The following is a 13,212-nucleotide window of genomic DNA, read 5'->3' on the forward strand; positions in this document are numbered from 1 at the left end:
ATATATATATATATATATATCTGGAGTATAAAGGTAGTTTTTTTCTAAACTTTTTATCAAAAGAAAACCTTTTAATCATTGAATAGATGAAATTGAAATTTGGTGAACTGAAAGCATAAATGTTTTTCCCCCATCGCGTTTATTTTAAACCTCAGAAAGATTATACTACTAAGGTTTTTCTACCTTTTTTTTAGTTTTTGTCCACTAAATACACTTCGTTTAACATCAGACGAATGTTTTATCCACGTGCCACAAACTACCTTCTGTTCTGCTTGAAGTGAAATATATTTGACAAATATATATACAAAAGAAAAAAGACAGTATTAAATGGGGAAAAATACCAAAGGAAAAAAAGAAAGACCGAACGAAGTGCTCTAAGGTAGAAAACTTTCTAAAAAATGATGAATCGCTTGTACTGATAACAAATTATTTCATATAGTCTTGTTCAAATGAGTAATCTATCTTGGAACTGTGTTGCTCCTAAGAAAATCTTTTGAATGTCAGTAAGACATTTCAAGAAGTTCCTAACAAATAAATAATTTTGGCAAACTAAGGAAATATGAAGATATTCTATTTAACGTATAATTTTCGAACCAATATAAAAATAATTTATGATGTTGTACAAATACGATGCTTACTAACAAAAACAATGTAATCACATGTAATTATTAGTCGAAAATATCATTAAGTGTAATAACAAGTAATATCAAATCATCAAGTATTGTGCTTGTGATGAAGAGTTATAATGTTTTAAGTGAAATTATAAATCCGAAAATTAAGATAAATGAGCATCTACTTAGAAAATAAAGCTGTGGCTTCGAGAAATGTCTTATTTTGTAATATGTTACGCTACAAAACATTAGACTAGATATATATTATCTATAATTTATATATATATATATTCGATATATAGTAAAAAAGCAAAGAAAATGAAAATACTGAACATTAGAGCTTCCAGAGAACACGAATAAGAGATACTCTGAAACAGTTTATTTTGTCAAGCAATTCTGCAAAATATATGTATTATTTTCTTGCCCTTCTATCTTACGTTTAAGAATATAAATTAATCATTTTTGATATAATTATCGTTGTTGGATAAACATTGTTTAAATGAACATATGGCTGCATCACGTGATCATATGATAAGTCGTTGTGTTGATATCGGCTTTCTCATAGGCGATATTTTTTACTAGTAAAGAAGGCAATTGCCCTCATTAACTAGGCATAATTAGCTGTGTTGATCCACCATTAGATGCTGATACAAATATATTAAGTATTTTACCTCCCCTAGGTAGGTTTAAAATTCCGTTTGTGACTTTATTTTCTGACTACATCAGAATGGCATGAAAAATATTTGTCGTTATATAGTAACATGAAATTTCGTGCAACTTCCCAGAAAATACTACTTTTGTTAACTATGCTACATTGAAGTTGGATAATTGTTGTTTTTTTTTTCACTGATGCGTTATTTTTAAGCTCATCATGCTGAACCTCATGGAAAAGAATAATAAACTTATGTTTAACTTCACGTATTTACCTATGTGGCTCACCCTAACACAGGAAACGATGTGTTTATTATGTTTACAAAATGAATATAGAAAAAAACAATGTGAGAAAACATTTGCAGAGAAGAGAGAATGATTTTGAAATCGTTATTTGAGACAGAAAATCACGTTATTTAAATAAAGAATAAACAAAATAAGAACAACTGGTGATTTTTATCAATTATGACGAACTAAACCTATTGCGATCAATATAATATTGTTATTTATCTTAAAGTGTGCATGCCCAAATTTCACGTCAGCTGATATTTTGTTAGACTTTAGATTGTGTAACTATGAGATAGATTGGTAGCCGTTTACAGGATACTTCAATTGTTATAAAATCATGGGAAACCATCTGGTTTCTGGTTATTAAAACATGGCAGATCACATGGAAACTGATTAAAAAGAATGGGAAACCACCCAAAAAAGGTTTCAAAAAAGTCGCAGGAACCAAATGAATGGTGAATTTAGTGAATTACTAATCTTTGTTATATGTGATTCGTGTGAGTTAATTTTAATCACTGAGTGTTAGCGTGCTCGTGTATTTATGGTTCGCGATTTGTTGCCATATAAACGTCCTCTTCACTTTGAATGAATGGTGAATTTAGTGAATTACTAATCTTTGTTATATGTGATTCGTGTGAGTTAATTTTAATCACTGAGTGTTAGCGTGCTCGTGTATTTATGGTTCGCGATTTGTTGCCATATAAATGTCCTCTTCACTTTGGGGCCGTGAAATTTCAACCAGACAAGAGTAGTCTACTAGTTGGTGGTGGACGCTGTCCACTATCTTCCTTCCTTTTAGTTTATCAGCTCAAAATTAGTAATGGTTATGGGTAAATAGTCTTGGCTAGCTTTGTACAAAATTCCAAAACAAACAAAAGTACATCATTTATTACATTAAGAAAAAGCAAGTTTTAGAAACACTAAATATATATGCCATATATGATAGTTCTCAGAACAGAGAAAATAATTTTATGGGGGATAAACCAATTATAAAGCTCTTTCGTTTTCTTATAGTTATTTAATTTTCCAGTCCACCTTCCGTTTAATCTGCGTGGCTGAAGTCCTAATAAATCTCAGAATGAGCATGTGGCGTTGGATTACTTACAACGTAAATGTTAGATTTTTTGTTAATGAATTTAAAAGAGTTTTCTTAATTTGAAATTTGGTATTCTGTGTTTGTCTAGTTTTAATTCAAACATTTGCTTGAAGCTTGGTTTAAAACTTTTACATTAATTTTCTTTGTAAATTTGGGTATATCCTGATCTGGTAAACAAGGCCTAGAAATAGTTAGACTCTTCTTTTAAGCATTCTACTAATAGAATTGCCACAAATAATATAATTATACGTTTTATTCACATTCACATTGAACTTGTGACAACATGTAACGTCTAGCCTTACACATAAAACTTGTAATATAGCAAGAGAAACTATAAAAACATTGTAATTTATTTAATATCAGTCTGCACCTATAAGTAAACCAATGTTTCTATATTATATTGCAAATGTAAGATATGATAGCTTCTTTGTTTAGTTATAGTAGTTTATTTAAACAAGCGTTAACAAGTTTAAAATTCTAGCTTTTAGTATTGAAAACATTCTAACTATCTCAAAATACACCGTGATGACAGTAAAATGGTCAATATTCATTTAAGTTTAAAGCTAATATATTTACTTATTCACATTATCTGAAATATTTGAAAGAACCATCTTCTTTTTCTTAATGAATTATTAAATTTGTATGAATTTTGGAAGACAATGGGACAGTAAAACAAAGCATTTTAGTAACATTCACGAAGCAAATTGTAAACAAATGTTTGAATAACCAATTTCACTTTAAACACCATCTGGTAATTGACTTTCATAGTTGAAACTACTTATTTGATATGATACAAAGATACTAATAAAACATTTTGCACTTATCTCTTTCAGGTGAGAGTCTTTGTTTAGCACAAACCTACAAAATGGGTTTTCTTCGGGTATGGAAACAGAGTTTTCAGCGTTATAAGTTTTCAGGCTTCCCACGGGGTGTGGGGAATGGTCCGCATTTATTATGCAATCTAAGCGGGGTGTTTTTACACTCTTTCTTTTTAACTTATACTAAACAAGAATATTCATTCCAACATATGACAATCTCAATACATTTTTGCTTAGTGTGCCTGAGATTTCAACTGGAAATATTTCTCCCTGGCGGATATTAACTGAACGAAAACGACCTACAGTTTCAGCAGTTCATACTGGTTATAGATATACACTACAATAATTTCTATTCAAAATTGTTTATTAATCAAAGACATTTTCGTATAATTATAAAGCTTAATTGTAAGTGTATTCTCAAGTATTTTCTATAACTTTGACCAACATGACATTTATTGATAAACTGTACGTAAATTTAAATTGTTAAATTAAATTAAATTAAAGACGGTTTATCGGAATGTGAGGGCAAATCATGTTTCATATTAAAAGCGTTAACTTTCATATGAAACGGGACTACTGACTCTTGTCCAAAATATTTTTGTAATTAGGTTAAAACAGCAATAATTCATGAAGAATATCGTTGATTAAACATTTTGTTTCTAGTAGCATATTTATGTATTAGGAATACATGCCAGGCATTTGAGGATCGAAAAACAAATATTACGACATTCCAAACACTTTATAGGTATGTGGCTCCCGTCTCTAGCTACATTACTGAGGTACATTGTTGTATGGATTTTGAACAGATAAGTGTAATCAATAAATTTAAAACATTTCATTATGTGACGTAAACAGTTGTCTTTACTAAATTGATAATTCATTGGAATTAACGCAAATGAGTGTTTTCTAAGTATACATATTACGAAAACCTAAATATCAATATAATTATTGTGAGTATGTAGTTGTATGATCACGTATCATTAAACTGTAAACATAAGATTTTATTTTCATGCTTTTATTATTACTAACATCAGTGTAAAACAAATTTTACTTGAACGTAACTCTAAATATTATATTAATACTGATACAGAAATTTCTGTACCTTGTTTTTGAATAATTAGAAAATTTTCGCTTTAGGTTACAAAAATTTTCTCTACAGAATTTCGCGACTTTTACTAATTTTAGAAGAGCCTTGATGTTGAATGATTGTCTGATAGATGGTTGCCTTGAAAGCATCTTAACTGTTACATCAAATCGATAGCAACCCTAAGAGCAAACTTTCTTGAGACCATCAACCATAAGGAATCGCAAAGATTTGTGGGGAAAAAAACTATAAAAGACCAAAAAAAAACTAGTGATAAATTAGATGATTTCGAAAATATGCCTGAAAGTGGAAACACTTTGATTCTAATCTAATCTTTCATTTTTCCCTTTTTCGTATAGAAAATATTTGTGAATTTACAAATACGGCTGGAGACATTTTTCTGGCGCATTCTTATTCGTTAAACATCATTATCATACAAAAGGGAAATCACTTTGAAAATAAATGCTTTCAGCACTTTGACTTATTAGTACTAGAAGATGACTCTTCCCAGTGAAAAATCTTTCCATTTCTACAATTTGCAATTTTACCACATTCCCTTTCGCACCGGAGGAATCATTTCCTGAATACAGTTTTTCTTTTCATCAAAAAGAAAGTCAAATTTAGTTACAATGCTTGACTTTGTCTAGACTTAAGGTTTAAGTTAGTGTTTCAAATTATTTTTACGTAGTCTTTTTCCATGATAGCCTTCCTCGTAAAATATGCTGTATGGAAGATATTTTGCATCATTTTTTAATTCCATATTTTTATCAGTTTTATTTTAAGTTTTTACGCGATAATTATTACCAAGAACTCATTATGATGAGGCACTTATTATTAATACATGACTTGGTATGGCCCGGTCGCTTGGGGTTGCAAGAATTTTTGGTCTACTGTATGAATTGAGAACATTGTATACACGAACATTTTTCTGAGCCAGCGAGTTTAGAAAAATTACATTAAAAGACTCGTCAAAACTTTTCACCAAATATAAATTATATATAAGATTAATTCACTTTTGTTATGACGCAAAAGTTGACTGCATACTCATAATCACCTAACAACAAACTTGTATCCTATACAAGAAACAAAAAAACGAGTACATTTGTTCTATATTTCAAGAAGTGATCGGTAGATGTTTTGGCGCAAAGCTATGGACTATTTGTACTCTGTCCACCGCGGTAATCAAATCCTGGATTTTAGTATAGTAAATCCGTAAACCTAATGCTGTCTCACAAAAGGGCCAATGGTTGATAAATTTGTAATAGTATCAAGGAGGAGAATTTCAAGACTTTAAGTATATCGTGGATGGTATTCAACTTAGTTATATTGTTTTTATTCAGAATGATCTTTATTGCGTTCTTACCGCAGCATTAGTCAGAAAAAAAAAACACAACAAAATGCTGCACGTGATTTGTTTGAAATCACTTAAACTTGTCTTTATCTTCTACCTAGTTGTGCAGAAGCACCAGAACAACTTTATCAGTAAGCTACGAAGAAGTGGGAGCAGTTATATCACAGACAATTATAAGGACTTGCACGTCTAAAAAAATTCTTTTGTTCCATAAAAATTGTCCAGTCGTCTCTTGTTTTTGTTTTTTTATATGCCTACATTTTCAATATGTTTATTTCACATTTAAAGCCAATTATTCCTGTAAGACGGTCTTTTTAACCATATTGATTCTTTCATTACTCTTCCCAAACTTAGTTTGTTTATGCCTTGATGAGGACTAGATAATTTTGTACCTGTTCAAACTCACTTGGTGGATACTGCGTGAATAATTTGCTTAACAGATTTAGTTTTGGTAATAAAATGTTGGCTGTAAATTTTATTGCTAGAAACTTATATACTTTGAACTTTGTTAAGCTCACCCTTGTTCTAAAAGTTAAGATTTGTTTGTTTGTTTGTGTTTAGAGCAAAGACGCATTGGGCTATCTGCTGTGTCCACCGCGAGAAATCGAACCCCGCATTTTAGCGCTGTAAGTCCGGAGGACTAAAACTTAAGGAAAATCAGATGTTTATTTTATATGTTCCAGGTACTGCTCTGCTCCTAAATTTAAGTTAAAGTAGTTGCGATTCAATAAAATTTGATCAAATACAATTGAATATCTCCTATTCTATTAGATTCAATTAACTTACCATTTTAATATTTATTTAAACTTTGGTTTCTTTAATAAACAAAGCCTTTGTTTAAAAAACTTCTCCATAGCAGAACAACCATCAGAGTGCAGTCATAAATTTGTGTTTTGCTGACCTATGGATAAAACTTTTAGTTTTTATTAATCTCTGTACACTTTTGCCTTTGTTTCACCAAATTCACCAACCTCTAAAATTCATAAACTGGGGGTTATTGCTCTTTTTTGTTTGTTTCAAACAACAAATAAGCACAACTACCAGGATTTGTATGTATTTTTCTTCTATTAGCCATATTAACAGTTATTAATACATTTTATCTTAGAAGGTTATTTTAACTTCAAACTAAAATGACAATTTGTTATGGAGTTTCAATAGTTTACTTTCCTCATTAAACAGGGTAATGCCACTATTGAAAAATGTTTTATAGTTACAAAAGTCTAGTAAGAAATTTCAGTCATGAAGTAGCTGTAGTATTATAGTTACAACAAGGCAGAAACTGAATTTTGTTATACAATTATGTTAATCACCTCTCACTTTATTGTTACGCAATCAGACATTTCAATTCACTGATGTAAATGATTGATCTTCAAATAGTTTTACCTTATTTGTCACTTTTGAAGCGCATCGCAAAGAGCCATGGCTAGACCTTAGAAAAACATTTTGCTTATGTGGAAAGTCATCAGATGAATAAAATCCAGGCAATTGTAAATTGGCTACAAACTTTCGTTAGCAAAAATTACAACCGTTTCCAAATCAATGATACAGATTGTTTGGAAATCTGGACAAAGCACACCATCATCCGTAATATCTGCAGATGACAGCTATTCGCCGATCTTAGGTTGCCACAATCGTAGGTTATTTGCTCCAATACTAAATAATGTTCACAGACGTAACTGGACAGCACGTCAGTTTACTGACTGTTAAAAACAGACTTCTCAAGATTGGCCTATATGCCAAACTCATAATGAGATACATTATGTTTATAACAAGACATTAAACACTTTGCCTGTATTTGTGTGAAAACAGGTCCTATGGGCCAATGTTGTGTAGAACAATATTCATGCTTTTTGTCCCAAGGCCAAATAAAGAGGAGTATACTCATAGATAATTATGCCTGGCATGGCCAGGCTGTTAAAGAGCTCAACTCGCAATATGCGGGTCGCGGGTTCGAATCCCCGTCCCACCAAAGATGCTCACCCTTTTAATCATAGGGGCGTTATAATGTGACGGTCAATCCCACTATTCGTTGGTAAAAGAGTAGCCCAAGAGTTGGCGGTGGGTGGTGATGACTACCTGCCTTCCCTCTTGTCTTACACTGCTTAATTAGGGACGGCTAGCGCAAATAATCCTCGTGTAGCTTTGCACCAACTGCCAAAGAAACCAAACTTTTGTTTTGTGCAGTACACTCAGTTCAAAAGATACTGTCTCCCAATAGGCTCGCCGGCAGGTCTGAAGGCTATCTGTTCTATGACCATCGTGGGAGTCGAAAAACAGATTGCCCATTATATGATTTTGTGCTTAACACCAAAAACAAACAAACAAAACTTTACTTTACTAAACAATAGAAAGAAAAAAAAGAGGATGCTTATTACGTTGCGTAACCGCGAGACACAATAAACAAAACATACTGAGAAGCTGTTGTGGCGAATGTTTTCTAGTTAAATTATTTTCCTTTTGTCTCTTATTCGTGGTGATTTTATTTGTTTCTGCTCTGTGTTTTTGTACGTGTAATTGTTTCCAACATCAGTATAAGCTTAGGCAGAATAAGAGAAATTTCCGTTTATTTAAAAAATCACACAATACATACAAGCAAGCAGCTACAGGATAAACTATAACTGTCCACCCATATCCACCCATTATATAGGATCTAGTAGGATTCTGACCCCTAGATCACGTGATGTACATACATTGTTTAAGTTACATTTTACAATTCTGAGTGCTTGTGCTTTAATAGTTAATTTAAAAGTACATAAATCAGTGATTATAAGGTTAACGGGGATGAATTATCCGTCATTGTACATGGTCAAATTAAAGTTGTATGTCTGTGGTTTATATTCCTTTGGGTGCATTAGTTACTTCTGTAGAAGTGTTTTTTTAATCATCGTATATCGTATAACCCAGTATAATCCATAAAGTGTGAAAATTAATTGCTTTTTAATTAACAAATAAATCACCCTGGCTCATGAAATCAAACAGCGTTATATTACTTATAGATATGGTTTACATGTCGAGATTTCACAAGTACAAGTCTACTGAAACGTACATTCTTGCTTACAAGAACAGTGACTGTTTAACGGCCTTATAAGTAGTTCATTAATGATGCAAAGTACTGAAGCTAGTCATACAGACGTTTACTGTTTTGCATAATCGTATAAAATTTTTGGAAGAAATCTTTCTAAATAAGCGAACATGAAGCAGTGCAATATGAAATGCTTGTTTGTGGTTTACGATATTTAGATGTGCAAGTTTAAACCTTTTATGGAGCTGGATATATAATCCCTTGTAGATAGCTTTGACACCACTTTGTTACAACCACGTTGCACTTGCACTTCGCTTTTCCTACAAATTTATTAAGTTTGATACTTAATCCCTTGTTGTAGATTGATTTGACACCACTTTATTACAGCCACATTGTACTTGCACTTCACTTTTCCAACAACTTTATTAAGCTTGATATTTAGTCCCTTGTTGTAGATTGCTTTGACACCACTTTGTTAAAGCCATGCTGTGCTTGCACTTCGCTTTTCCTACAAATTTATTAAGTTTGATATTTAATCCCTTGTTGTAGATTGCTTTGACACCACTTTGTTATAGCCATGTTGTACTTCCACTTCGCTTTTCCTACAACTTTATTAAGTTTGATATTTAGTCCCTTGTTGTAGATTGCTTTGACACCATTTTGTTACAGCCATGCTGTGCTTGCACTTCGCTTTTCCTACAAATTTATTAAGTTTGATATTTAATCCATTGTTTTAGATTGCTTTGACACCACTTTGTTACAGCCACGTTGTACTTGCACTTCGCTTTTCCTACAACTTTATTAAGATTGTGCTTACTCCTGTCAGGAATTAACCCATACTGGTATACACTACAAGCTGTTGTTTATCACTTTAATAAAAAACACGTAGATTTAGAACTAGGTTTTGTTTCTTATTGGCAGAATATAATGTTTTCCTTCGCCTCTCTCTCAATGTATTCGTTTTCTCTCACACCTTACGGTCTCTTCCTTCTTTTCGTTGAACGCCATGTTTTTCTGTGTCTTTTTTCTATCCCACAATTAACAAGTCTCTTTCTTTCTGACCTTGTACATCTGTTTTGATTATAGAGTTTCATAATCATAGGGGCTCTGCTATCTCCATACCACTGAATAAAAGAGGCAGCGCTTTCTCCAATAATTTCCTAACGAGTTAGAATGTTGTAATTCTCTAATCTCTGAGGGACTGACAAAGAGCTGACCTTTTTATCTCCTCTCTCTATCACAATCGATGTTCCTTACACCTTACTTCATAACACTTCTATAATATGATTTTTCTCTTTCTTAACTTCTTTACTTCCTCAACATCTGAAATTTAAAACTCTTTTGTAGTTTGATATTGAAACCTCAATCAAATGTATATATTTCTCATTTCAAACCCCTTTTATTCGTCAACAATATGCGTTTGTTAGTTTTAGGTGTTAAGCACAAAGACCAATTGTGATCTGCTCATTGCTGGTATTGATTGAAACACGATTTTTAGTGTTATAAGCCATCAGGTTTACTACTAAGCCAAGGGGGGAAACAGTATGTAACATGAAATTATGGACAAAGAAACATTTCTGTTTAGAAACGACCCTACAGTTATTAGTATTACATTTTTCTGGCACAGCATTCTCCAAATCGTAATCATAATGATATAATGTTTTCGAGAATACTAGTACCATGAGTATTATGTTAAAAACTCCAAAGATGTGTACCGTAAATATTAGAAGAACAGATTATTTTTGCTTTCTGCCAGTGGAACTCTATAAATGCACGTCATTCAACAAATGGAAACAGACTAATCAATTTGATAAGGAACTGCTTATCCTTATATGCTAATTATCAAGTTTTGACAAAGTGCAATGTCCCCATCAGAAATAGCAATTTTTTATTATTATTGGTGGAGCTGAGGTTAAGTAGAATTCCAAAGTATCTGATAATCGCTGATCTGAACCCGGGGGGTGCCAGTAGAAAATAAATTACCGTACCTACGAGTAGTCTGGGGAATTATATCATTTAAAACGGAGGGACCGTGGGGCTAGGTTCCCGAACTCTCCATGATTATATAAAAAACTATATTTATTTTCTAATTTATAAATATTATTATCTCGAAACTTGTTATCCTTTTAACTTTGAGTCGGCTCAATTTGGCTTTAAATTTGTTTCTGGAGTAGAAACCTAAGCACATGCGCATTGTGCATAAAGAGCACAGCGCCATTGAAAGCCAATTAAACAACACAAACAACTTTAGAATTTGGCGGTTTCTTTTCGTCACAATTTTCAGGCGTAATTAAATCAGAAATGTAGGTTATTGTAGCTTCTCAGTTGTCTGGATGTGGGATGTACGTATTTCTGCAGTTGTTTTTTTTTTATATTGTTGTTGTTTTCTTTTACCTGAATACTAAAAATTAACGTTACTTCTAGATTCAGTCATAAAAAGGTTTCATTTTGATGAAATTTATGTTCACTTTCTTTGATTACCTGTAGCCTCTATTGTTTACACGGCTGTTGAGCAGGGGAGGGTGGCTCTACCTTGCGATATTTCTCCGCCCGCTGTGAACGACTCAGCAGCCCTGGTTTTATGGTACAAGAATGAATCGACTCAACCTGTCTACATGCTCGATGCCCGCAGGGGAGTCCTCAAAGAAGCTCACCAGTGGTCAAGCCCACAGTTGCAATTCCGGGCCCATTTTCATATGATCAACAGGCCGGCTTTTCTTCAAATCGATCCTGTACGGAAAGGTGACGCAGGAACTTATAGGTGTAGAGTCGACTACCGTCGAGGCCGTAGCATCAACACTGTTATCAAGTTACAGGTCGTTGGTAAGATCTACGTTTAAAAATATATTTTGAGTGTGTGTGTGTTTTAAGTCTGTGTAGGTGTTTTGTTTTTAAATACTTTGATCATGTATAGTGTTTCTAGGTAAAAATGTATATGTTTGATTTCATATATTTAGCACGAAATGAGGGGGTATGATATACAGGTGTTCCCTCACTTACAGTATTGTTTTTTTTATTATTTATAAAGATAATTATGTTTTATGAATATAAGTATTCGCTTTTATACTCCAAATGTAAGTACAATTAAACATTTGGGGTCGGTAAAGTAATATGATCGTCATCAAAAATTATAATTTAGCATTGTTTATTTCTTTTTCTTTTTTTTTTTGCAAAACAAGAGCTCCAAAGATTAAAAACTTGGCACTATAGGTACTTTAATTAATGTATTGTTAAATATATAATCCATAATATACCATCTCTAATAGTGATGCTAAACCAGTATACATTTTAAAGAACTTCCATTTGCAAAAAAGCCGAGTGCTAATGTTTGAAAAAGGCAGCTTTATTGTCATGAATACACCTGTTCGTTCTACAGGGTGTACGGAAATTGCGTTGACAAAATTATTTACTCCAAAGACAAAATTTCTACTAAAATTCTACAAGACGAGTGTAGGTACATTGGTGTACGCAGTGAATATCATGGTAGCAAGGACGTGACCTCTACAATGGCTTAACACTTTCCAAAACAGATTTTCGTAGCTTTTTCTTCGGAAGCTAAATAAGGTTACGGATTGCTATTACCAGTTCATCGTACTCACAAATATGTTCAAGTTTGTTGTTTTCAAAGAGGTTCTGTTAAAATCAAAAGTAACATAGAAAATAAGAGCTTCGTTGAAATATAATCATATTTTGCGTAATGCATAAACAAAAATACTATTTGATATTTTATTCCAGTTGTTATCTTATTGTTGTGATATATAAGTTTGTGAAGTTTGTACGCAACTATGCTGTGATATTATACCATCTTGAACCCTCTCCCCCTCCCTAGTGGCGCAGTGGAATATCTGCGGACTTACAACGTTAGAAACCGGGTTTCGACGATATCCGTGGTGGGCAGAGCACAAATAGCCCATTGTGTAGCTTTGTGCTTATTTACAAACAACTTGAAAAAAACTATTTCTATAAACTGATATCGGGTATTTAAACATATTCCATTGTAGTGTTGTTATTTTGGCGCAGAGCTATAGCATAGGCTTTATGCGATTGCTCACCGCGTGGACTTAAACCATGAATTTTAGCGTTGTAAGTCCGTAAATTGACGGCTGACCTACTGTAGAGTGATTTTTTAGCGAATTTAAACACTCTATATAAAGTTTGGTAATTGGAGCAAGAAACGTTTGCTTAATGATTACTTTTAAACTTGCTTTTACTTTGCTTTTAATTATGCACAAAGCTACACAAGGGCTATCTTTGCTCTTCCTACCACGGGGATCGTAACCCGGATTTTAGC

At 32.7% G+C, this 13,212-nt stretch overlaps 1 protein-coding gene across 2 annotated transcripts in view; it reads left to right on the forward strand.

Annotated features, from left to right (window-relative positions):
• LOC106467241 (nephrin-like) overlaps positions 1 to 13,212 on the forward strand; it is a 139,452-nt gene that overhangs the window by 50,604 nt on the left and 75,636 nt on the right. For both annotated transcript variants that reach the window (XM_022395976.1, XM_022395971.1), the window contains exon 2: positions 11,409 to 11,744. In XM_022395976.1, the coding sequence (XP_022251684.1) occupies positions 11,409 to 11,744 (336 nt within the window). The remainder of the gene's footprint in view (positions 1 to 11,408; positions 11,745 to 13,212) is intronic.

The sequence above is a fragment of the Limulus polyphemus genome, unplaced genomic scaffold (genome assembly GCF_000517525.1).
Source record: "Limulus polyphemus unplaced genomic scaffold, Limulus_polyphemus-2.1.2 Scaffold78, whole genome shotgun sequence".
NCBI classification, from domain to species: domain Eukaryota; kingdom Metazoa; phylum Arthropoda; class Merostomata; order Xiphosura; family Limulidae; genus Limulus; species Limulus polyphemus.